Raw genomic sequence first — 26,469 nt, forward strand, 5'->3', positions numbered from 1 at the left:
TATTTTGTTGCGAATCCTTTGGAGGCAATCACTGCCTTAAGTCTGGAACCCATGGACATCACCAAACGCTGGGTTTCCTCCTTCTTAATGCTTTGCCAGGCCTTTACAGCCGCAGCCTTCAGGTCTTGCTTGTTTGTGGGTCTTTCCGTCTTAAGTCTGGATTTGAGCAAGTGAAATGCATGCTCAATTGGGTTAAGATCTGGTGATTGACTTGGCCATTGCAGAATGTTCCACTTTTTTGCACTCATGAACTCCTGGGTAGCTTTGGCTGTATGCTTGGGGTCATTGTCCATCTGTACTGTGAAGCGCCGTCCGATCAACTTTGCGGCATTTGGCTGAATCTGGGCTGAAAGTATATCCCGGTACACTTCAGAATTCATCCGGCTACTCTTGTCTGCTGTTATGTCATCACTAAACACAAGTGACCCAGTGCCATTGAAAGCCATGCATGCCCATGCCATCATGCTGCCTCCACCATGTTTTACAGAATATGTGGTGTGCCTTGGATCATGTGCCGTTCCCTTTCTTCCCCAAACTTTTTTCTTCCCATCATTCTGGTACAGGTTGATCTTTGTCTCATCTGTCCATAGAATACTTTTCCAGAACTGAGCTGGCTTCATGAGGTGTTTTTCAGCAAATTTAACTCTGGCCTGTCTATTTTTGGAATTGATGAATGGTTTGCATCTAGATGTGAACCCTTTGTATTTATTTTCATGGAGTCTTCTCTTTACTGTTGACTTAGAGACAGATTCACCTACTTCATTGAGAGTGTTCTGGGCTTCAGTTGATGTTGTGAACGGGTTCTTCTTCACCAAAGAAAGTAAGCTGCGATCATCCACCACTGTTGTCATCCGTGGACGCCCAGGCCTTTTTGAGTTCCCAAGCTCACCAGTCAATTCCTTTGTTCTCAGAATGTACCCGACTGTTGATTTTGCTACTCCAAGCATGTCTGCTATCTCTCTGATGGATTTTTTCTTTTTTTTCAGCCTCAGGATGTTCTGCTTCACCTCAATTGAGAGTTCCTTAGACCGCATGTTGTCTGGTCACAGCAACAGCTTCCAAATGCAAAACCACACACCTGTAATCAACCCCAGACCTTTTAACTACATTGATTACAGGTTAACGAGGGAGACGCCTTCAGAGTTAATTGCAGCCCTTAGAGTCCCTTGTCCAATTACTTTTGGTCCCTTGAAAAAGAGGAGGCTATGCATTACAGAGCTATGATTCCTAAACCCTTTCTCTGATTTGGATGTGAAAACTCTCATATTGCAGCTGGGAGTGTGCACTTTCAGCCCATATTATATATATAATTGTATTTCTGAACATGTTTTTGTAAACAGCTAAAATAACAAAACTTATGTCACTGTCCAAATATTTCTGGCCCTGACTGTGTATGTATATATATATATATATATATATATATATATATATATAATATTAATTACGTTCAGCTTTATATGTTAGATAAGGAAGGGGTCTTATCCTATTTTACCTCTTCTTACCTTTGCCTCTACCCATATAGGTGACTTGTGATTTTAATTTTGACGTATGTATGAATTGGCGTATTTTTTGCCATACTTGCATTTTTACTATTATATCTCCACTTTATCCGTGACCGCTTTCTTAGCATCATAAGGTATGAGGCACAATGTTACCTCTATAAGGCAAGATTTAACTCCAGGATCGAGTCAGACTACAAGTGACCAATTTCTTATTTATCTCATAGTCTATGCACTATTTTCATGTTAACGTTGCAGCCATTTGTTATGTATAAGTATTTACTTATTTTTCGAGTCAGTTGGGTTTCTGATCGTCTCCCCTTTTTTTAAATATTTTGGGTTTTTTATCACCATAATTAAAAAAGGATATTTTTTATTCTTATTTGTGTCTGGTAAAAATGAGTGGACCCGTAGAAGTTTGGTTCAGTGGGTTCATCCAGACTTTACATAAAGTTCGATTTCGGACCCAGAATTGACCGGAACCCCAATGGAAGTCACTAACTGGGCAGTTCGGGTCTCTGGAAGCCATACAGTAACTCTGTTTTTTTGTGTAAAGTCTGTCTTTGGTACGAACACCAAACACCGATCCTTGAGTTCGCTGACCTCTAGTGTTGAGCATTTGCTCCCCCTTTTTCGTTATATTTACAATATTACTGCACAATCACTGAGCCGATAAAACAAGACGTTGAACTCACTGTGAAGCGCGACTGACTCCGGCGTTACTCAACCAACAGCATAGAAGCAGAGAGTGCAGAAGTCCAAAAAAAGTAATGAAGTGGTGGCACTCACCAATGATGATCAGTCTTTATTTCTTCACTTAGTAAGAACAAGCAGTTGGGTAGGTGTGGAATACCTACGGATGTCCCGCACCTACCCAACTGCTTGTTCTTACTATGTGAAGAAATAAAGACTGATCATCATTGGTGAGTGCCACCGCTTCATTACTTTTTTTGGACTCCTGGATTTATGACTTCAAGTAAATAGTGATGAGCGGGCACTACCATGGCTCAGGTGCTCGTTACTTTTTTAAAATTCTTTACTTATACAACAGACCCTTACAAACCATAAAGCAGTCAGTTGGCAAAATAGACAAAAACAGTTGAACAGAGTTTAGGAGAATACATCTCAATACAAAACCAATAGCATCTGAGCCAACCCCACAAATTATCGAACAAGGTGCTCGTTACTTATAATGAGCAGTTGGATACTCAGATGGGCGCGACTCGAGCACTTGAATATAATGGACGTCAATGGGGAGCTTGGGCATTTTTCCCGAAGATTTCCCGGAAAAATACTCGAGTTCCCCATTGACTTCCATTATACTCAGTATACGATTCATGCCCATACAAGCGTCCAACTGCTCATTACGAGTACTGAGAACCAGAACATGGTAGTGGTCACTCATCACTGGTTACGAGTATTAAGCAACCGAGCATGGTAGTGCCCGCTCATCACTAGTTACCAGTACTGAGCACCCGAGCATGGTAGTGCCCGCTCCTCACTAGTTACAAGTACGGAGCACCTGAGCATGGTAGTGCCCGCTCATCACTAGTTACCAGTACTGAGCACCTGAGCATGGTAGTGCCCGCTCATCACTAGTTACCAGTACTGAGCACCTGAGCATGGTAGTGCCCGCTCATCACTAGTTACCAGTACTGAGCACCTGAGCATGGTAGTGCCCGCTCATCACTAGTTACCAGTACTGAGCACCTGAGCATGGTAGTGCCCGCTCATCACTAGTTACCAGTACTAAGCACCTGAGCATGGTAGTGCCCGCTCATCACTAGTTACCATTACTAAGCACCTGAGCATGGTAGTGCCCGCTCATCACTAGTTACCAGTACTGAGCACCTGAGCATGGTAGTGCCCGCTCATCACTAGTTACCAGTACTAAGCACCGGAGCATGGTAGTGCCCGCTCATCACTAGTTACCAGTACTAAGAACCTGAGCATGGTAGTGCCCGCTCATCACTAGTTACCAGTACTGAGCACCTGAACATGATAGTGCCCGCTCATCACTACTAGTAAAGTCTTTGGTAGAAGGAATTTGGAGTCTTTGGAGCTTAATGACCCTCTTGTTTTCCCTCTTTTTCAGCTTCTTAATGTCTTTCCCAAGATTTTCACCTATGTTCCTGGACCCCACCAAAAGATTTTCTCCTATGTAGAGAAACTGAAAAAGTTTATTTTGGAGTCTTTGGAAAGTCACAAAGTGACAATTGACCCAAATTGCCCTCGGGATTTCATTGACTGCTTCCTGATAAAAATGGAGGAGGTGACGTATTACATTTCCGAAAAAACAGACCCATCACAATGTCATAGGGCAGTTCTAGAATAATAAATGGTTTGTGACTTTGCAGGAGAAGAGCAATCCGAAATCTGAATTCCACTCTGATAACTTATTTGGCACGGTTATGGACCTCTTCGTTGCCGGCTCGGATACAACAAGCACAACCTTAAGATATGGGTTACTCTACCTGCTCAAATACCCAGATGTGCAAAGTAAGCGCTTCTTATTATCTTAAGAGAGACAATGTTTGTCTAAAATCACGGGATTACTTTAGTGAATATCACTGATATTGCAGAGGGAGAACTTAGGCAGTCTTAATAGAATTATCTCTCACTCTCTATGACCGATTCCTAAAGGCTGCTTTACATGCTTCAATTTCTCGTGCAATCGCACCCGCCCCCATCATTTGTGCGGCACGGGCAATTTCTTGCCCGTGTCGCACAAAGTCCTAAACCCCCCGTCACACGTACTTACTTTCCAAACGACCTCGCTGTGGGCGGTGAACATCCTCTTCCTGAAGGGGGAGGGACGTTCGGCGTCACAGCTACGTCACACGGCAGGCGGCCAATAGAAGCAGAGGGGCGGAGATGAGCGGGATATAAACATCCCGCCCACCTCCTTCCTTCAGCATTGCCGGCGGGACGCAGGTAAGCTGTGTTCATCGTTCCCGGGGTGTCACACGTAGTGATGTGTGCTGCCACGGGAACGATGAACAACCGGACGTTCGATTTTAGAAAATGAGCGACGTGTCAACGAGCAATGATAAGGTGAGTATTTTTGCTCGTTCACAGTCGCTCGTAGCTGCCACACGCTATGATATGTCATACGATGCCGGATGTGTCACTTACGACGTGACTCCGACGACATATCGTATGATATATCGTAGCGTGTAAAGCCCGCTTAAGTAAGGTTATGTGCACATGAAGCTTTTTTGTTGCATTTTTTTTGTACGGATTTGGTGCAGAAAATACTGACAGTACCAGCTGAGTGGATGAGATCTCCGAAATCTCATGCACAGGCTACTTCTTTTTTTCCCATGCAAGTTTGTGTCAGATTACAATCTGCAATATATAAATTCTATGCAGATTTTTGGTGTTTATTTCACCCATATTAATGAGTGGGGAATAAAACGCAACAAAAAGGGAATAAAATTAGAGCATTTTTTATGCAGCCTTTTCCCTGGCAACACAACAGGATTTACAGCAGAATTTTGTGCTGTAAATTCATACCGTGTGCACATAGATGGGAATGGGTACTGTGTAATGCTACATTTTTCTGTGGTGGCACTCCTGGAAATTTAAATATTTACTGATGGAGTTCCCCTCTTAAGATAACAGCGGATCATTGGAGGTCACGTCAGGGGGGTACTTTAATGTTCGCTTATCAGCAAAGGTCCTTTCTAAAGGGTGCTTTACATGCTGCGACATCGCTAGCGATCTCGTTAGCGATGCGATACGCCAGATCGCAGATAAGATCTGCCGAGATCGTACATGTGACCGGTGCTTTAAAAAGAACGACCTATGTGCGATCTCGGCAAATTGCATCTGTGATCTGGTGTCGCGGGCGGAGGAGGGGATGCTGCGCTCTCCCACTGCTCGGGTCCGGCTGCTGCTGCCGCTGCTGCTCGGTGGTGGCTCGAGCGGTGGGCCGGATCCCTGGGACTCGAGCGGCGCTCCTCGCCCGTGAGTGAAAAGGGTGTTTGATTGTGGGGATTGGATATTGTCTGTGACGCCACCCACGGTTGTGGTGATATTGGTGACACCACCGCTGCTCTAGACGGGAATCCAGGGAGCGGTGACAGGGAGCAGCTTTGTTGTTAGTTCTCCCCTCCGTGGGTAGGGGGTTGGTTGTCCCGGGGCCCGGTGATGGGGTAGGGATGGATGGCAGGCGGGTTACGGGGCCTGGTGAGGTGCAGGGTCGCGGGGGCAGCCCTGTGCCGCACGGCACGGTGGTACTCACTCAGCCAATGATGAGGACACAGTTCTCGGTAAAACACACGGCTGGGTGGACGGGTCCCACAGACGGCTGCGGTGTTGTTTCTCCCGGCAGGTTGATGGTGACTGCCTTTCCCTGCACCTATGTACTGTAAACGGTTCCAATGGGTTCCCACCGGTAACCCGCTCCCCAGCTTGGATGGGAGCTGAAGGAGCCCCTTTTGCCCGCAGGCTCTGGCCCTGGGAACGGTAGCCTTGGCGGTGGCTGTGTTTCCCTCTCACGGTTGGACTGTTGCCTTCTGTCGGGACTTGGCTGCTGGGAAACCCAGGAGGTTCCCTTCGCTGACGGATTTGGCAAATTCACGGCGACTCCTAGCCTTGCCGGGGTCCGTAAGCCCCTGCCGGATGGTGCTGGCTTCTCTTTGCGTACCGGTCCGGTACCGCCGGGCCACCGCCCGTCCACGGTCCTTACGGTATACTCCGATAGGCCACTCCTGCAGATGGTCACCACCGTCTGCCAACCTTGCTGTACCGCCCGGGCCACACACCCGGACGCTGTCAGTTAGTTGCTCCACTACCACTTTCCTTCCTTCCACTTTCACCTCCAAAACTAATCTGTCTGGTTTTCCCGCCTCCAGGACTGTGAACTCCTCCGTGGGCGGGGCCAACCGCCTGGCCCACCCCCTGGTGTGGACATCAGCCCCTGGAGGGAGGCAACAAGGGTTTGTGTCTGACTTCGGTGTGCCTGACCGGGAGTGTGGGGTGTGTAGGTGTTGTTCTCTGTGGCCCCTGGCTTGTCCTGGGCGCCACACTGGCGTGTCACATCTCTAACGAGATTGCTAGAGATGTTGCAGCGTGAAAAGCACCCTTAAACAGGAATTGTCCACAGTGGAGGATTAATTAAATACATTCCACATTAAAAGATATAGTAAAAAATATGGCTGCTACTATGACTACCATGCTCCTGTGCTCAGTACTCATTACTAGTGATGAGCGGGCACTACCATGCTCGGATGCCCTGTACTCGTAACTAGTGATGAGCGGGCACTACCATTATCGGGTGCTCTGCACTCGAAACTTGTGATGAGCTAGCACTACCATGCTCGGGTGCTCTGTACTCGTAACTAGTGATGAGCGGGCACTACCATGCTCGGGTGCTCTGTACTCGTAACTAGTGATGAGCGAGCACTACCATGCTCGGGTGCTCTGTACTCGTAACTAGTGATGAGCGGGCACTACCATGCTCAGGTACTCGGTACTCGTAACTATTGGTGAGCGGGCACTACCATGCTCGGAACCTCGATACTTGAGCATGGTAGTGCTTGCTAATCACTAGTTACAAGTACCAAGTACCTGAGCATGGTGGTGCTCGCTCATCACTAGTACTGAGCATGGTAGTGCTCGCTCATCACTAGTTACGAGTACCGAGCAACTGAGCATGGTAGTGCCCGCTCATCACTAGTTACGAGTACCGAGCAACCGAGCATGGTAGTGCTCGCTCATCACTAGTTACGAGTACCGAGCAACCGAGCATGGTAGTGCTCGCTCATCACTAGTTACGAGTACAGAGCACCCAAGCATGGTAGTGCCCGCTCATCACTAGTTACGAGTACAGAGCACCCAAGCATGGTAGTGCCTGCTCATCACTGGTTACGAGTACAGAGCACCTGAGCATGGTAGTGCCCGCTCATCACTAGTTACGAGTACTGAGCACCTGAGCATGGTAGTGCTCGCTCATCACTAGTTACGAGTACCGAGCAACTGAGCATGGTAGTGCCCGCTCATCACTAGTTACGAGTACCGAGCAACCGAGCATGGTAGTGCTCGCTCATCACTAGTTACGAGTACCGAGCAACCGAGCATGGTAGTGCTCGCTCATCACTAGTTACGAGTACAGAGCACCCAAGCATGGTAGTGCCCGCTCATCACTAGTTACGAGTACAGAGCACCCAAGCATGGTAGTGCCCGCTCATCACTAGTTACGAGTACAGAGCACCTGAGCATGGTAGTGCCCGCTCATCACTAGTTACGAGTACCGAGCAACCGAGCATGGTAGTGCCTGCTCATCACTAGTGTTAGGTTATTTACCTTACAGTCCGAAATTTTAGAACATCAGCTGTTCCAATACTGTCACATCCCTTCAAGAAAAAAATATTTTAGTTGATCTTCTATTTAAGCCTCCTTTTATGGAATAAAAAACTGGGGGAAGTTTGCAGGAATCCACAGAAAAATCTTGAAATCTAAGCAAATGTTGTCTTTCAATGACCAGATGTCATGAAAACTGTCTAATGATTCCTCCGATCAACTGGGTGACTTAAGCACTGGATCCTGTGTTTCGTAAATCCTAATTTCTCTCATTTCTGCTTTTTTCCTAAATTGTGTTCAGTATAATACTATGAGATATAATAATAATATTGCTAATAATACATAAATCAGTACAATATTAGGTCTAAAGAAATGAATTTTGGTTTCTCCATTAAACCCTGAATTATGATATGTGCCCATAAAGGTAAGATTCAAGAGGAGATAGATAACGTGATTGGCCAGAATAGATGTCCATCAGTGGAGGATCGTGTCCAGATGCCTTACACAGATGCCGTTATACATGACATTCTGAGGTTCGCGGACATCACCCCAATGGGAATTCCACATGCAACCGGTCAAGACATAACCTTCCGAGGATACCACATTCCCAAGGTAAGAAGCAAGAAAACATCAACCACCTCATGTGGTGGCGGGCAGATGTTTGAAGCATGTCCTAGGAACTTTTTTTTATTTTTGCCATGATGAGTCTTTATTTTAGCTTTCTGAACTTCAAGATAGCCATGTCGTATACACTTACATCCAAAGAAAAGTAGCAGACGTGTCATGGGATGGGAAACCATAGGTGATTTGGGTGTTGGTAAGTGTCTATGATGTGAAGGTCATACTCTCTTCTACATGTTTGCAGGACACTCTAGTTTTCCCAATGCTGACATCTATACTGAAGGATCCCAAGTCTTTTAAGAACCCAGAACAATTTGATCCCACAAACTTTCTGAACGATGATTGCAGCTTCCGGAAGAACGAGGCCTTTGTGCCTTTCTCTTTAGGTAATTATTTATGACTATTTATTTCCTGGTGGATATTCCATACCTTACCTTAATTTTCCATAATATATGACACATATTTCAACTTCTGCAATGATGTTGATTGTTTGTTATGATCAAATACATCGATGTCAAGGGTGTATCAAGGTGGGGGTTGACAGCATTGATGGGCAGGTTTGCATCCTGAGACAGAGTTTGCCCAAGGGAAGTTAGTGCTATTAATCATGGAGGTGGAGGATTTACGAGCATAGTTTGTAGATTTTCTATGGGTGAAACAAGTGCACAAAACCTAATTTTCTTACCACATAAAAGTGTCACAGGGTATTTAATGATGGAACAGGGGCCCCTAGGCTGGCCCTCAGACTCGAGACCCTTCGCTGTCCCTTATTTCGGAGGTAAGCTTGATGGTAGCCAGGTCTGAGCCCCCTGCTTGACCCTGACTCCTTTCAGAGCCCTGATTCTACTCCCATTTTCCCACACCCTTGTGGCGGGCCGGAAACACAATAACAAAACCCCACAGAAACGACACGGACAAAGGAGAATGAAAACTCATACACACTGCAGTCAAACACAAAGGAGAGATGATATGTGTACAGGGGAATAAAGAAAAGGGAAGGAAGTTATGCACAGCAGGGGAACTTCCACACCACTCAGAATCGTAAGACAGATCACCATAAACAGGATCACCACTAAGACCGGAATCACTGAAGCTACTTTCAGCACATACTGGAAGAAACCCATACCTTAAATAGGGAGGAGACAGCTGCACATGGTAATTAGCAACCTGAGCTCTTAGTTTCTGCTCACCAGTCTGCAGGAATTAACTCCCGCAGGGCTGAAGACCAGTGAACCTGACTCAGCCGACGCCTGGCTCTGGCTGAACAATTCTGAAGCCTCAGGATGCTAGTGTGAACAGAGTCTGACACTGCCGTGCCACCAAGTGCGTGCCGAGTTGAACATCGCATGACAAAATTATTTACATTATCTGAACACAAGCCCACAGATTTGGGGAAGAAAGGTATTATTCTTAGAATAAGCTGCCCCACATGACAATTGGCTTAGTTTAGCACATAGTCTACCCCTGACTAACTTAATTTAAAGGATCATACTTTTGGAGCAGGGACTATAGTTGGGGTGATTGTCTTGTTTTGCACCGCTCTAGGCTAATACTCAATGGAGAAAAAATGTAGAATGATTACACTTTGCAAAGCAAATTATAGGTGTGGTCTCCTGGCTTACAAACAAGTCCAACCATCTAATTATCATTTATGTTTCCCTTTGCCACAGGCAAGAGAAGTTGCATTGGAGAAGGTTTGGCACGAATGGAATTATTTCTCTTTCTCACCACCATATTACAAAGATTTAACCTGAAACCAGTGGTAGATCCGGAGAAGATCGAGATCTCCCCACAACCAAATACAAGCGGAACAATACCAAGGACCTACCAGATGTATGTGACGCCCAGATAACTGAGATGCTCCTAGGAACCATTTCCTTATTTCCTGACCTATTAACATTTGATTTTAATTGCTGAATGTTTGTTAGAAATAGAAATTATTTTTTTTAGAATTCAAAACCTATATTAAAAATGTATAATGATGATCCATTGTTTTGCCTCCTATCTTTGTGTAGGTATTTACTGTATATAATCTGTCAAATATAAGGCATATGGTGGAACCTGTCTGGGCCTCACTGCCTCCATTTCATGACATATAGACTCTGATAAGCATCGTAGTAACAGATTCTCCTCTAAAAGCATTGTTTATATCACCCATTGCATGCGACTTTCATGACCTACAGACTATTCGTTCGTACCTATCGCACACTAGGTCGTTCCTAACTTTCTAGAAGAAACCGTCTCTTACCTTATCAACTAACCCCTTGTGGGCTAGTCCCAAAACTTAACTATCTCTAACCCTATTGTTTGGTAGTTACCTATTCGACACCTATGCCATGTACATTATTTTATAGTACCCTATTACATATAATTTTACTGTATGTTACTGTCACTCTAGGTACGGGGAAGTACCGCACAAATGGTGGAAGGGAAGGGAAATACTGTGTCTAGGGAAGGGTAAGATGATGACCGCTGACCAAACCTACTGCTGGTCCCTGGGGTCCCTCACCAACCTAGATAGGTTCTACACCTATGCGCCGAGCTGGATACCTGACCCTAGGTATCCCTAGTGCTGGGCCCTAACTAGGGAATGGGTGGGATGAGCTCATCAACCCCACTAAACACTATAGAAGACACAAGGAGGACACACGGGGAAAATGCATGAACTGCATTAGAAAACCATAGCAAATAATTATGATTACAAGTGATCCATGTCTACAGCCTAAAATTCTGATATGAAGATGTAGCACCCACGGGGCAGGGGGTTGAAAGGTTACTTGTCGCCGGTGATGTCGGATCAGGGGATGTCACGGGTCGCCCCGCCTGGTTTCGTGGCCCCGAAGTGTACAATAAAAGGGATGGGATGATGGTGGAGAGATGATGAGGATGATTGTCTCGTACAGCCACCTGTGATATGCGGCCAGAGATTAGCCGCCGCTGCGGGTGCTGTCCTCTGGGGCTGATGGTATCGCAGTTGGCATGGTTCTGCTTCCCAGAGGTAGAGCGGGCCCCAGAGAGGATAATGGGTTGGCAGTCTATGGCGGTGTACGCTGGGGTGCATGGCTGAGTACGCCGACAGTAACTGGACAACACAGGCTGGTAGTTTCTTTTACTGGTCAGTCTTTATGGTCCCGAGTTACAGTGGTCTAGTCATCCTGGTAGCAGTGGGTATCTCTCTCTCTGCTAGGTAGTTTGGAGGCCTTCCTAGTGCGCTCTGTGCGTGGGTCACTGTGGCCTGAAGCAGCACAGTGTCCATCTTTTGAGATGCTATATGCCTTGTCCCTTGTGATGGGCAGCGCGAGCCGGATGCAGGGTCTGCTTCTATTTCCGCGGCCCCAGGCTCTATTGTGCTACTTTGCCTTGGGATTTTCTAGAAGCCAGGAGATGTGTAATCTCCTGCTGTCCGGGTTTTACTGCTGGGCCATTAGCACCCGACAATCGAGGACCCCGGTGTCCTGGTTCTTGCGCTTGGTCCTGGAAAGCTTATACACCAGCTCTCTTACAGCAACCATCCTCTTTACTCGCCTCTCGTGTTCTGAGGTATCTCTTCCTGTTTCCCTGTCTAACCTCTCCCCAGCCCAGAATGCACAGGGAAGCTCGTCCTAACCAGGACTTGAGCTCCCCCTTCTGGCCTGAGTTAGGAAGTGTTGTGTGTGTGATTGCACCTGACAAGGAGATTTCACCTCTGCTTCCAGGCATAGCATTGCCCCCCCCCCTGAGGAGGAGAACAACGCTGCTGTTGCTCCCATGACCACTGAGGTGCCACAAAGACATCAGCTGCATTCACTGTGAACTGTAAAATTATGATAATTACAGTCAAAATAATAATCAAAATCATGGACGCCTTAAATTTTTTACAGATAGAGGAAAAAAGTGACCAATTTTATGGACCTTCCTGGAATTTCTGGACGGTTAGGAATCCAGAGTGGGCTCTAATTGAGATGTCACCAACGCGAAAACACAGACTGAGAGACAGTCATAGAGCAGGTGCTGGAACCAGTGTCGAAATGGCTGTAAAACTGGACAACCGTAAAGTTATTTTGCATTTTATCAAAAGTGGCTCCGAAACATATTCCTAGTTTTAAAATTGCAAACAGGGCAGTATCTGTAAATTTTGTAATTATGTGTTCGAACAGCTTTTGTTCAAATCGAAAATCCCTTTAAGGTTGCCCAGTGTTGCTGCCATTGGGACAGTTTTTGATTACAGTACCTGATTCCTAACCACAGTAATGTAAATTACAGTCTGTAGTGCAAAGAAAAAAACAAGACAGCCAGCACTAAATGTGCACTACTGCACTAAAAATTCCAAACTGTACTTATTAAAATTTGAGATTTTTGGCAAAAAATTGCAATTTCTTGAGCAACCCCGCCACGTCACGGCAAATCTCTTCGGGGCAGTCCTACACTAAAATATTTTTATATTAAATGTGCCGTACGGCCTCACATATGAAAAGTAGAACTGCTCTTAGCAGAACTTACTTGGTGCTTTTCAATCCCGTACCCATGACTGAATCAAGGCTGTGGGCGGGACAGGCCCAAGCAAATGCTGCTTGAAGTAAATAGCCTGTGCACAGGGCCTGATGACTGAATGTGAATAGCCACCAATTGCCAAAATCAAGACAGGTGGAATACAACCCAAATTGGGGTGCACGGCAAGGTGGGGGTCATCCACTGACCAATTCAATGAAAAGTGCTGCCTTTCTTGTTTTTTTTATTGAATTTGTCGGTGGCTGACCCCCACCTTGCACCCCAATTTGGGATGTATTCCACCTGTCTTGATTTTGGCAATTGGTGGCTGTTCACATTCAGTCATCAGGCCCTGTCCACAGGCTATTTACTTAATGCAGCATTTGCTTGGGCCTGTCCCGCCCACAGCCATGACTCAGTCATGGGTACGGGATTGAAAAACACCAAGTAAGTGCTGCTAAGAACAGTTCTACTTTTTCATATGTGAGGCCGTATAGCACATTTTACATAAAAATAATTTACAGTAGGACTGCCCCAATGAGATTTGTCGTGACATGGCGGGGTAGCTCAAGAAATTGCAATTTTTTGCCAAAAATCTCAAATTTTAATAATAAGTACAGTTTGGAATTTTTGGTGCAGTAGTGCACATTGAGTGCTGGCTATCTTGTTTTTTTCATTGAGTCTGTAGTGCAAAGTCCACAGGAATGCTGCCAATGGGAGAAGGTAAATAATACGACTGCTAACCAAAGTGATCTGTTATATAACGATATAATAGGAAATTGCTGTTTGAGAAATTGCCAAAGCCTGTCTGACGAGGAGTTAATTGTAGGACATCTCCCACTGGCGGGGCCATGATGCAGGACATGTTATATATGACTATCCTGTAGATTGCATGGTATATAATCAGTCTGAGCTCTGGACTGAGAGGGTGTAGAGGATCATTATACTGCTGCTTATTGGATTGAAGACCTTTACACAGTGGGGGAGGGCTGAACCTGTTCGGTGTCGTTATTCGGGACAGTGTTGACATATCGGTTGCAGTGCACAAGCTCCCGGACACAGTTAGTGACACCGAGAGAAAACTTACAGTAGGTTTTCTTTAAGGTACAGGTAAGGTTATATTGGGAAAAACCCGGGGACATTTTCCTTTTAAATCTACATAAGAATATAAGATCTAGCTATTCCCAATATTTCAAGCCTGAATGCATGAAGAATCCTCTAGAATATCCGTGTATATCTATCCACAATAAAAAAAATGGAGATTTGTTACTATGTGATGTTATAACAGAAAACGGAGAAATTCTTTAAAATGGATGCTACCGGTACTGTCATCTAGTGTTGCTGTTTACCTCTGAGTGCCGCAGCGTTTTCTAAATTCGGAACATACAGTATCCCCGTAATCTCGAGGACAGCTATGCTCAATGTTGCGTCTATTCAAATAGCGGTATCAAAGGGAAAATGTCACCAGGATTTACCAATATATAGTACGGCCACCACCTTTAAGGCAACATTTACATCTTCCTAGTAATCTATCTGTCCCAATCCTCCCTGTATAGCACAAAAAACCCTTTCATTATACCCACAGATGGCGCGATCTGGTCCAATGGGCACCTCTAGTCTTGATCTGGCGCCTCCTCTCTTCCTGCATTAGCCGTCCTCCTTCCCTGCTTTGTGAGGATGATGTGAAGAGGGGAGCCGGGTGATGTCCGGCAGGGCTCCACTCCCCTTTCTCAGAAGTTGTGCATGTGTTTTGCTCCAGCTGGGGGGTGCGACACTCGTGTCTTCTGTGGTATGTCCACCGCCGGTCACCGTCGAAGACGTAGCTGGATAACACATCACATAGGCAAATTCTTTGCAATGCAACACAACAACAAACTCCTTATTTTGCTTGTAATCGTCATGACAGACAACTCCAGGACAGACATGGCCACTTTCCTTCTTTGTTCCTGTTCTGCTGCCGCTGTTCTGTCAGTTACTTTCCTGTCTAGCCCTCTCCTTGGGTATAAGTGTGCCGCCCCCGTGCCAGCAGCTGCCCGGATCCGGGCCTTCAGGGGTGGTGGCTCGAGGGTCTCCGGACCCTGGGGTCTCGTGGACACGCCGAATAAATGGGGGGACGTATATGTACGGGCTGAGCCGTAATAAGTTTGTGACGCCACCCACGGTGTGTGGTGAGGTGGGACACCACCGCTGCTGTTATGGGGCACCCGGGGGAGATGTTGTGCAGCAAGTTGTTAACCCCTCCGTGGTCAGGGATGGTGGCCCCGGGACCTGGTTGGCGTATGCAGGGGATGGTGACTGCAGGGGGTGCTGGTGTACTCACTGTTAGTAAAACACACAAGTCTCTGGTAAACCAAGGTGATGGTGACCGGTGCCGCGGCCGGTTGCGTTCTGGTCCCCCACCCGGCTGGTGGTCTCTATTCTTGTCGTCCTGCAGTGCTGTGTGAAAGGAGGACTTTCCTAATGTGAAACTCAGGAGTTCGCTCCCGGCTGGATGTGGCCTAAGGAGCCGTGCCCGCAGACGCTGGCCCATGGGATCTATGGGCCCTGGCGGTGACCTCTTATCCCTAATTGGTGGGCTGTTGTCCTCTATGAGGGACTTTGGGTGGGACAGGACCTCTAGTCCTAGCCTCAATCGGTTAATTAACCAGCTCCAGTAGGTTCTGGTCCTGGCTTCAGCGTCCGAGTACCCCACTTTGTGCTACAGTTTCTGGGTCGGTTTCCCGTGTCGGTACCGGCGGGCTACAACCCTGTCCCGGTCCACCTCGGTTCCACTGAGCCGTCTTCCCGTCTCCTGCTGGTGGAGACCACCGTCTGCCTCCTAGCCAGTGGCACCAGGGCTCCTACCCTGGTACCGTTCAACTTGAACTTCACTGCTGGATTTACCCCTAGCTCCGGCCCACACTCCTCTTCAAACTGAAATCAAAACACTTTCTGCTTGTTTTCCCGCCCCGGGCTGTCTAGACCCCTGGGTGGGCATGTCCCAACCACCTGGCCATGCCCACTGTTGTGTCTATCTTTCCCTAAGGGGGGTGACTAGGGTTTCTAGGTTGGCTGTGTGTTTCCTAATGAGGGAAACTAGCTGTGACTACCTGGTTTTGCCAGGGCGTCACAATTCCCCTTGGTTAAACACAGACCGTCCGTGGGCTGTCCGACCACCACCATTTTAATGAACAAGAAAAAGCGAGATAAAACGGGTAAAACATTTTACAATTATAATAACATATTTACATTTAGGTAGATTGTGTTTTCTTCCCTTACGGGAGGCATGTTTCTTAAATGTTGCACATATAAACAACCGGGACAGGACGGACTGGGTCCTTTTCACTTCACCCAACCAAAACAACCTACCCCCTGGTGCCACCGCTAAGCAATGGTGTGCACCCCTTTGCCCAAGTCCAAGGTAGGTCCGGGTGTTGCCCAAACGGGCCGGGTAAAAAGTTCCTTACCTGGCAGTCCTTTTTCAAGGGCCCCACGTCCAGGGGACCCCTGACCCGGAGGGTAGTCACCGGTTTTGCTGGTGACAGGGCCTCAGCCGACTCTACCACAGGCCCATCCTCTAACCAGCCTCTTCAGAGACTGCGGCTTAGTGAAAAGGTTGGTCTGGGGCTATTTACAAGCCCCAACAGTTTATGGGCTGGCTCGCAAGTAGAGATGAGCGATGTTCGAGGTTCGCCAATTTCATGTTCGAGTGATTTTGGGGGGTGCTTGAGATCGAACTCGAGCTTTTTGCTAAAAGCTTGACAGTTCGAGTTACATTAGAGAACGGTGCGATCACCAAAAGCAGGGCTTTTTACAGCTACAGTGTGCAGGGAGCCATCGCTGGCAGCCTGCGGTAAGCTGGTAACCAATGTAAATATTGGGTATCCAAGCAAAGCGCTTTGCTTGGTAACCCGATATTTACCCTGGTTACGTGTGCAGGGAGCCGGCACTTCCCCGCTCGGCTCTGCCCCCTCCTGCACTCGGCATGTACACACACACACACACACTCACACTCACCTGTCCCCAGCCATGCAGTCCCCGGCACTGACGTCCTCAGCGCCACATGGCCCCGCTAGGCTCCACTCACCTCGCACTCCGCCGCCTGCACACATGGCCCCACTAGGCTCCACCCACCTTGCACTCCGCACCCATTACCCTGCTTGGCTCCACCCACCTCGCACTCCGCACACATTACCCTGCTCGGCTTACCTGCGGTGATGAAGTCCTGCTCTCCCGACCTCAGCGCTGTCACTGTCCTCCATGGCCGCCGCTTGTCACATCTCCTCCTCTCGCTGCCGACCCGAGACTGGGACTAGCGGTGACGTCACAGGCTCCCGCGATACTTGGCTGTGAAGGTGGCGGTCATTGAAGTCAGTGACAGCTCTGCTATCAGCAGTGCAGGAGATTGTCACCGCAGGTAATGTACCTCGCTCCTGACAGCAGCACTTGTCATGCCCTGCAGTGACCTGGGCTGACCTATTGATGTTAGCTCAGGTCACTGCATTCCTCTCCCCGCCAATGGGGAACATTCTGTTCTTCATTGACTGGGACAGTGACTATTGTATGGATCGTCATAGGAACCCCTTGGATTACAGCAGACTTGGATTTGTTTTTCTTTCTAATAAATTGGTGAAAGAGGGAATGTTTTGGGAGTGTTTTTTCAAATACATTTTTTTTGTCTATTTTTTTTGTTAGTACTGACAGTTTGTGATGTCGGGTATCTGATAGATGCCATGACATCACAAACTGCTGGGCTTGATGTCAGGTGACCTTACAGCTAGTATCAGCCCCATTTATTACCCCGTTTGCCACCGCACCAGGGCGGGGTGAAGCGCCAGGATTGGCGCATCTAGTGGATGCGCCACTTCTGGGGCGCCTGCAGCCTGCTATTTTTAGGCTGTGAAGGGCCAATAACTATGGACCTTCCCACCCTGAGAATACTAGACCACAGCTGTCTGCTTTATCTTGGCTGGTGATCCAATTTGGGGGGGACCCTACTTTTTTTTTGTAATTATTAATATTTATAAAATACTTATAAAAAAGAGCCTGGGGTGACCTCCACATTGGATCCCCAACCACGGTAAATCTGCCATCTGTGGTTTTCAGGCTACAGCCGTCTGCTTTACCCTAGCTGGCTATCAAAAATGGGGGGACCCAACGTCATTTTTTTTTTTAACTATTTTTTTAAATAAAAAAAATTAATGGGCTTCCCTGTATTTTGATTGCCAGCCAAGGTAACGCCAGGCAGATGGGGGTGGCAACCTGTAACTGTCTGCTTTATCTGCGCTGAGAATCAAAAATACCGTGGAGTGCTACGTCATTTTTTTTAAAGATTTATTTTTACAGCACTGTGATGTCCAGCAATCAAAATACAGGGAAGCCCTTTTTTTTTTTAGTTATTTAAATAAATAATTAAAAAAAAAATATATGGGCTCCCGCTGCATTTTTTGTATTGCTAGCAAAGGGTAATCCAAGCAGCTACTGGCTGCTAACCCCCACTGCTTGGTGTGACTTTCACTGGCAATGGAAAATCCAGGGAAGCATTTTTTTTTTTGCCGAAAAAGTACAAAAAAAATGACGTGAGCTTCGCTATATTTTTGTATGCTAGCCAGGTACAGCAAGCAGGTACAGGCTGCCCCCAACCCCTAGCTGCCTATTTGTACCCGGCTGGGAACTAAAAATATAAGGAAGCCCTTTTCTTTGGCGCTCCATTGGGAGACCCAGACAATTGGGTGTATAGCTATGCCTCCGGAGGCCACACAAAGTATTACACTAAAAGTGTAAAGCCCCTCCCCTTCAGCCTATACACCCCCCGTGCTGCCACGGGCTCCTCAGTTTTTATGCTTTGTGCGAAGGAGGCAGACATCCACGCATAGCTCCACAGCTTAGTCAGCAGCAGCTGCTGACTATGTCGGATGGAAGAAAAGAGGGCCCATAACAGGGCCCCCAGCATGCTCCCTTCTCACCCCACTCTTGTCGGCGGTGTTGTTAAGGTTGAGGTATCCATTGCGGGTACGGAGGCTGGAGCCCACATGCTGTTTTCCTTCCCCATCCCCCTTAGGGCTCTGGGTGAAGTGGGATCCTATCGGTCTCCAGGCACATGAGACCGTGCTCCATCCACAGCTCCTAAGGACTCTGCTGGATAGGAGCTGAGTATCGTTCAGGGACATGGCCCTGCTACTTTGAGGTACTCTGTGTCCCCGTGGGGACCGCGCACAGCAACACTCCAGCATTGCTGGGTGTGCTAGTGCACCGGGGACCGCGGCGCTGACTGCGTTTGTGCCTTTACACACTGCAGCGTCGCTGAGTGTGTTAGTGTATGGGGACTGCCGCGCTGACCGCCGCTGCCATTGTTATCATGCGGCGCGGCTGGGACTGTTAGTGCGCCGGGGACTTCCGCGCCGACCGCGCTTATACGGCGGCCGCGCTGATAACTCGAGTCCCCGGCTTTTGCGGCCTAGTCTCATTCTTTTCCCGCCCCCAGGCCTGCCAGTCAGGGGAAGGGCGGGACGCTGTAAAGGACGTCAGCAACTGAGGCTGGAGCATGCTTTGCATACTCCACCCCTCTCACTGTGCACAGTGGGGCACCAGATTCCCGCACTTTCTAGGGCACGCCCACGGCCCCCTCCTCTCCTCAGGACGCCGGCAGCCATTCCTGTCAGCTCTGCTAACGCTGGAGAAGGGAGACAAGCTCAGGGAGACCCAGGCAGGGATTCTGGTGACCACACAACCGCATTGCGCGGGCGGTAAGCAGCACCTAGGTGCTGGCCCCACTGGTGCAGAAGTGTACTTATAGATTATATGATTATAGGCTATACTTTACACTGTATGGTGCACGGTTGTTTTTGGCTATATACCCTCCTGTATTGCTCAGAGGAGACAACAGCATGTCGTCCACAAATAGCAAGGGTGCCAAAGCACAGACTTACTATGCTGCCTGTGCAGCATGTACGGCTATACTGCCGGCAGGTTCCACTGACCCTCATTGTGTGCAATGCTCGGCCCCTGTGGCACTTACTCAGCCGGAGCCTCTGCTAAGGGTGGCCCAGGGAGAACCACCTGTTAACACTGTCCAGGTGACAGGGACGGAGTTTGCAGTTTTTTCTGAAAGACTTTCTGAGACTATGGCTAAGATATTAGAAGCCTTGCAGTCCAGGCCGGCATCTCAAGCCATGGGCACTGTGGAATCATTGCCCCCTGGTCCCCCTCAGTTGGAACAACAATGTTCTCCCGGGGTGTCTCATAGATCCCAGGGTGAGGTCTCTGACATGGAACGCAGTCCCAGACCGACTAAGCGAGCTCGCTATGACTTCCCCTCGACATCATCACATTGTTCAGGGTCTCAGCGAGAGGACTCTCTGTATGATGAAGCGGAGCTAGCTGATCAGGATTCTGATCCTGAAGCCGCTCTCAACCTTGATACTCCTGATGGGGACGCCATAGTGAATGATCTTATTGCGTCCATCAATCAAATGTTGGATATTTCTCCCTCAGCTACTCCAGTGGAGGAGTCAGCTTCTCAGCAGGAGAAATTCCGTTTCAGGTTTCCTAAGCGTACAACGAGTATGTTTCTGGACCACTCTGACTTCAGAGAGGCAGTCCAGAAACACCGAGCTTGTCCAGATAAGCGTTTTTCCAAGCGCCTTAAGGATACACGTTACCCCTTCCCCCCTGACGTGGTCAAGGGCTGGACTCAGTGTCCCAAGGTGGATCCTCCAATCTCCAGACTGGCGGCTAGATCCATAGTTGCAGTGGAAGATGGAGCTTCACTCAAGGATGCCACTGACAGACAGATGGAGCTCTGGTTGAAATCCATCTATGAAGCTATCGGCGCGTCTTTTGCACCAGCATTCGCAGCCGTATGGGCACTCCAAGCTATCTCAGCTGGTCAGGCGCAAATTGACGCACTCACACGTACGTCTGCGCCGCAGGTGGCGTCCATAACCTCTCAAACGTCGGCTTTTGCGTCCTACGCTGTTAATGCTGTCCTGGACTCTGCGAGCCGTACGGCGGTTGCAGCCGACAATTCGGTGGCAATACGCAGGGCCTTGTGGCTACGGGAATGGAAGGCAGATTCGGCTTCCAAAAAGTGCTTAACTGGTTTGCCATTTTCTGGCGACCGCTTGTTTGGTGAGAGATTGGATGAAATCATCAAACAATCCAAGGGAAAGGAAACATCCTTACCCCAGGCCAAACCAAAAACACCCCAACAGAGGAGGGGACAGTCGAGGTTTCGGTCCTTTCGGGGGGCGGGCAGGTCCCAATTCTCCTCGTCCAAAAGGCCTCAGAAGGATCAGAGGAACTCCGACGCATGGCGGTCCAAATCACGCCCTAAAAAGATCGCCGGAGGTGCCGCTACCAAGGCGGCTTCCTCATGACTTACGGCCTCCACACACCGCATCCTCGGTCGGTGGAAGGCTCTCCCGCTTTTGCGACACCTGGCTGCCACAAGTAAAAGACCGTTGGGTGAGAGACATTTTGTCTCACGGTTACAGGATAGAGTTCAGCTCTCGTCCTCCGACTCGATTTTTCAGAACATCTCCGCCTCCCGAGCGAGCCGAGGCTCTCCTGCAGGCGGTGGGCATTCTGAAGGCAGAAGGAGTGGTGGTCCCGGTTCCTCTTCAGCAACAGGGTCACGGTTTCTACTCCAACCTGTTTGTGGCTCCAAAGAAGGACGGTTCTTTCCGTCCTGTTTTGGATCTAAAACTGCTCAACAAACACGTAATGACCAGGCGGTTCCGGATGGAATCCCTCCGCTCCGTCATCGCCTCAATGTCCAAAGGAGATTTCCTAGCATCGATCGATATCAAAGATGCTTATCTCCACGTACCGATTGCTCCAGAGCATCAGCGCTTCCTGCGCTTCGCCATAGGAGACGAACACCTTCAGTTCGCGGCACTGCCGTTCGGCCTGGCGACAGCCCCAAGGGTTTTCACCAAGGTCATGGCTACAGTAGTTGCGGTCCTCCACTCTCAGGGTCACTCGGTGATACCTTACTTAGACGATCTGCTGGTCAAGGCACCCTCTCAAGAGGCATGCCAACACAGCCTCAACGTTACTCTGGAGACTCTCCAGAGTTTCGGGTGGATCATCAATTTTCCAAAGTCAAATCTGACACCGGTCCAATCGCTGACATATCTTGGCATGGAGTTTCATACTCTTCCAGCGATAGTGAAGCTTCCGCTGGACAAACAGCGTTCACTACAGACAGGGGTGCAATCTCTCCTTCAAGGTCGGTCACACCCCTTGAGGCGCCTCATGCACTTCCTTGGGAAGATGGTGGCAGCAATGGAGGCAGTTCCTTTTGCGCAGTTTCACCTGCGTCCTCTTCAATGGGACATCCTACGCAAATGGGACAGGATGCCGACGTCCCTGGACAGGAACGTCTCCCTCTCTCAGGCAACCAAAGCTTCCCTTCGGTGGTGGCTTCTTCCCACCTCATTATCAAAGGGGAAATCCTTCCTACCCCCATCCTGGGCGGTGGTCACGATGGACGCGAGTCTGTCAGGGTGGGGAGCAGTCTTTCTCCACCACAGGGCTCAGGGTACGTGGACTCAGCAAGAGTCCTCACTTCAGATCAATGTTCTGGAGATCAGGGCAGTGTATCTTGCCCTAAAAGCGTTCCAGCAGTGGCTGGAAGGCAAGCAGATCCGAATTCAGTCGGACAACTCCACAGCGGTGGCTTACATCAACCACCAAGGTGGAACACGCAGTCGGCAAGCCTTCCAAGAAGTCCGGCGGATTTTGATGTGGGTGGAAGCCACGGCCTCCACCATCTCCGCAGTCCACATCCCGGGCATAGAAAACTGGGAAGCAGACTTTCTCAGTCGCCAGGGCATGGACGCAGGGGAATGGTCCCTTCACCCGGACGTGTTTCAGGAGATCTGTTGCCGCTGGGGGATGCCGGACGTCGACCTAATGGCGTCACGGCACAACAACAAGGTCCCAACATTCATGGCTCGATCTCAAGATCACAGAGCTCTGGCGGCAGACGCCTTAGTTCAGGATTGGTCGCAGTTTCAGCTTCCTTATGTGTTTCCTCCTCTGGCACTGTTGCCCAGAGTGATACGCAAGATCAGGTCCGACTGCCGCCGCGCCATCCTCGTCGCTCCAGACTGGCCGAGGAGGTCGTGGTACCCGGATCTGTGGCATCTCACGGTCGGCCAACCGTGGAAACTGCCAGACCGACCAGACTTGCTGTCTCAAGGGCCGTTTTTCCATCTGAATTCTGCGGCCCTCAACCTGACTGTGTGGCCATTGAGTCCTGGATCTTAGCGTCTTCAGGATTATCTCAAGAGGTCATTGCCACCATGAGACAGGCTAGGAAACCAACGTCCGCCAGGATCTACCACAGGACGTGGAAAATATCCCTGTCGTGGTGCTCTGCTCAGGGTTTCTCTCCCTGGCCATTTGCCTTGCCCACTTTTCTGTCCTTTCTTCAATCCGGATTGGAAAAGGGTTTGTCGCTAGGCTCCCTTAAGGGACAAGTCTCTGCGCTCTCTGTGTTTTTCAGAAGCGCCTGGCCAGACTCCCACAGGTACGCACGTTCCTGCAAGGGGTTTGTCACATCGTCCCTCCTTACAAGCGTCCGTTAGAACCCTGGGATCTGAACAGGGTGCTGATGGTTCTTCAGAAACCACCGTTCGAGCCAATGAGGGATATTTCGCTCGCACGCCTTTCGCAGAAAGTGGTTTTTCTAGTAGCAGTCACTTCACTTCGGAGAGTGTCTGAGCTAGCAGCGTTGTCATGCAAAGCTCCTTTCCTGGTGTTTCACCAGGACAAGGTGGTTCTGCGTCCGGTTCCGGAATTCCTCCCTAAGGTGGTATCCCCCTTTCATCTCAATCAGGATATCTCCTTACCTTCTTTTTGCCCTCATCCAGTTCACCAGTGTGAAAAGGATTTGCACTTGTTAGATCTGGTGAGAGCACTCAGAGTCTACATTTCTCGTACGGCGCCCCTGCGCCGCTCGGATGCACTCTTTGTCCTTGTCGCTGGCCAGCGTAAAGGGACACAAGCTTCCAAATCAACCCTGGCTCGGTGGATCAAGGAACCAATTCTCGAAGTTTATCGTTCCTCGGGGCTTCCGGTTCCCTCAGGGCTGAAGGCCCATTCTACCAGGGCCGTGGGAGCGTCCTGGGCCTTGCGACACCAGGCTACGGCTCAGCAGGTGTGTCAGGCAGCTACCTGGTCGAGCCTGCACACTTTCACGAAACACTATCAGGTGCATACCTATGCTTCGGCAGATGCCAGCCTAGGTAGGCAAGTCCTTCAGGCGGCGGTTGCCCACCTGTAGGACGGAGCCGTTACGGCTCTATTATGAGGTATTATTTACCCACCCAGGGACTGCTTTTGGACGTCCCAATTGTCTGGGTCTCCCAATGGAGCGCCAAAGAAGAAGAGAATTTTGTTTACTTACCGTAAATTCCTTTTCTTCTAGCTCCAATTGGGAGACCCAGCACCCGCCCCTGTTTTTTTGTGTACACATGTTGTTCACGTTGAATGGTTTCAGTTCTCCGATATTCCTTCGGATTGAATTTACTTTAAACCAGTTTATAATTTTTTCCTCCTTCTTGCTTTTGCACCAAAACTGAGGAGCCCGTGGCAGCACGGGGGGTGTATAGGCTGAAGGGGAGGGGCTTTACACTTTTAGTGTAATACTTTGTGTGGCCTCCGGAGGCATAGCTATACACCCAATTGTCTGGGTCTCCCAATTGGAGCTAGAAGAAAAGGAATTTACGGTAAGTAAACAAAATTCCCTTCTTTTTAATTATTTCATGAATTTCATAAAATAATTTAAAAAAAAACCCGACATGAGCTTCGCCCCATTTTTGTGTCCAGCCAGGTACAACTAGGCAGCTGGGAATTGGAATCCGCAGCACAGGTTAGCCCGAGCTTTCTGGGCCCCTCTGTTGCAAATTGCAGTCCGCAGCCGCCCCAGAAAATGGCGCTCTCATAGAAGCGCCTTCTTCTGGCGCTGTATCCAACTCTTCCAGCTGCAATGATGCCGGTGGCTCGCTGGGTAATAATGAGTTAATACTAGCTTTGTTTTACTAGCTAGTATTAAGTCAGAGATTCTTAATGTCAGGCAAGTTTGACCCAGACATTAAGAATCTCCAATAAAGGGTTAAAAAAAAGACACCACACAGAGAAAAAATACTTTAATAGCAATAAGTACACAGACACACTTAGAGACTCCATGTTTATTACTCCCTCTTATCCCTCCACGATCCATGGTCTTCTGTCTTCTTTCTCCTTCAGCCCATGCAGCTCTGCTCCATCAGCAGCACTGCATGGGAGAAAGACGCTGCTGCTTCCCGTGCAGGCTTTTCACTCAGTGAGTGATCAGTGCTGCTGGCTGTTAGCGGTAACGTCACCGCTGACAGACGGGTTACCATAGCAACGGTGCTCCGATCACGTGATTCCCGGTGCCGCGGCGTGCTGTTAGCAGTGACGTCACCACTAACAGGCGCGTTGCTATGGCAACGGTGATCTCCGTTATTGACCGGCTGTGTCAGCCGGTCAATAACGGAATGGGGAAGCAGAACTGGGAGTCGACTGTGTGCCAGAGCATGTCGCCGGTACATGGCGATACACAAACGTGCACCGTGTACCAGAGAGATGCACTGACAGCTCCTAGCATGACGTCAAAGCCATGTGACCAGTCTGTAGCCAATGAGATAATAGACACATGACTGGTCACATGCTATTTTGATGTCACGATAGGTCCTGTCATCAGTGCTGGTTACCAGGAGGATGCAGCGATTACCGATGGAAAAGCGGCGGGAGACAGAGTGCAGGATGGATCACAGGGACAGGTAAGTGTTATGGAAATGTTTATTAACTGTATGTGTACATTTATAATGTGTTTTTATGTGTTTGTGATTGCCTCCCATTGCTTTCAATGAGGTTCGAGAGGTTCGTCGAATGGTTCGTCAAACGGGGCACCGTTCGATGAAACGAACCGAACTCAAACTCTAGGGGGTGTGGCTCATCTCTACTCGCAAGTCCTAAGCCATTGTCTTTTTTTTTAACTTTTTAAACTGGAATCACAGACAGTCCCAACGGGGAACTTTAACTTTTTGGTAGCCGGGAACCACTACCTAATACTCTTCGTAATCTGGACTGGAGAGTGGCGGAGAGGGGTGGACGTGCAGCTGGGCACCCATTCTCACCCTCCTTCTGACGTCAAGGGCAAACTACCCCCTCTCGCCGCAGTGCCGGGTGTAGGTCACTAGCTCCCCGGGCTCAAGTCCCAGTCCGGGTGGCCGACGGACAGATGAGGGGCCACGTCCCTCCGGGACACAAATATCTCGGCCTCCATGCCTGGCTTGTATATGAACCCCCATCCCTTTTCGGAGTTAAAATTCCGGACCTGGCCTTCATATGTCGGGCCTCTCACCCGGAACGTGGCATTCCGCAGATTGTCCTTTTCTGTGTATGTCCGGGACAGGACCTCCGCCTTCCTCTTCTCCCGGGCGGTGATCTCCTTTCCCAGCTGGCGCCGCTGCCGCTCCCAGTATGGGGCATCGGCTGCCTGCTCCAGCTCATCCTGTGCGGGGTCTGGGCCCAGCCGGAGTCCCTCCGTGCCGGCTATGAC

General features: G+C 49.0%; 2 protein-coding genes across 2 annotated transcripts in view; both read left to right on the plus strand.

The window, feature by feature from the left end:
• LOC142251091 (cytochrome P450 2G1-like) overlaps positions 1–10,455 on the plus strand; it is a 46,120-nt gene extending 35,665 nt beyond the window's left edge. Inside the window, exons 6-10 of the mRNA XM_075323604.1 lie at positions 3,595–3,771; positions 3,857–3,998; positions 8,230–8,417; positions 8,671–8,812; positions 10,097–10,455. Of these exons, the coding sequence (XP_075179719.1) occupies positions 3,595–3,771; positions 3,857–3,998; positions 8,230–8,417; positions 8,671–8,812; positions 10,097–10,278 (831 nt within the window). The 3' untranslated portion in view covers positions 10,279–10,455. The remainder of the gene's footprint in view (positions 1–3,594; positions 3,772–3,856; positions 3,999–8,229; positions 8,418–8,670; positions 8,813–10,096) is intronic.
• A 3,416-nt stretch (positions 10,456–13,871) lies between these two features.
• Positions 13,872–26,469, plus strand: part of LOC142251094 (cytochrome P450 2A13-like) — a 36,713-nt gene continuing 24,115 nt past the window's right edge. The window contains exon 1 of the mRNA XM_075323607.1: positions 13,872–13,981. The gene's annotated coding sequence lies outside the window, so the exon portion shown is untranslated. The remainder of the gene's footprint in view (positions 13,982–26,469) is intronic.

This window comes from Anomaloglossus baeobatrachus, chromosome 9, assembly GCF_048569485.1.
Source record: "Anomaloglossus baeobatrachus isolate aAnoBae1 chromosome 9, aAnoBae1.hap1, whole genome shotgun sequence".
Taxonomy (NCBI): domain Eukaryota; kingdom Metazoa; phylum Chordata; class Amphibia; order Anura; family Aromobatidae; genus Anomaloglossus; species Anomaloglossus baeobatrachus.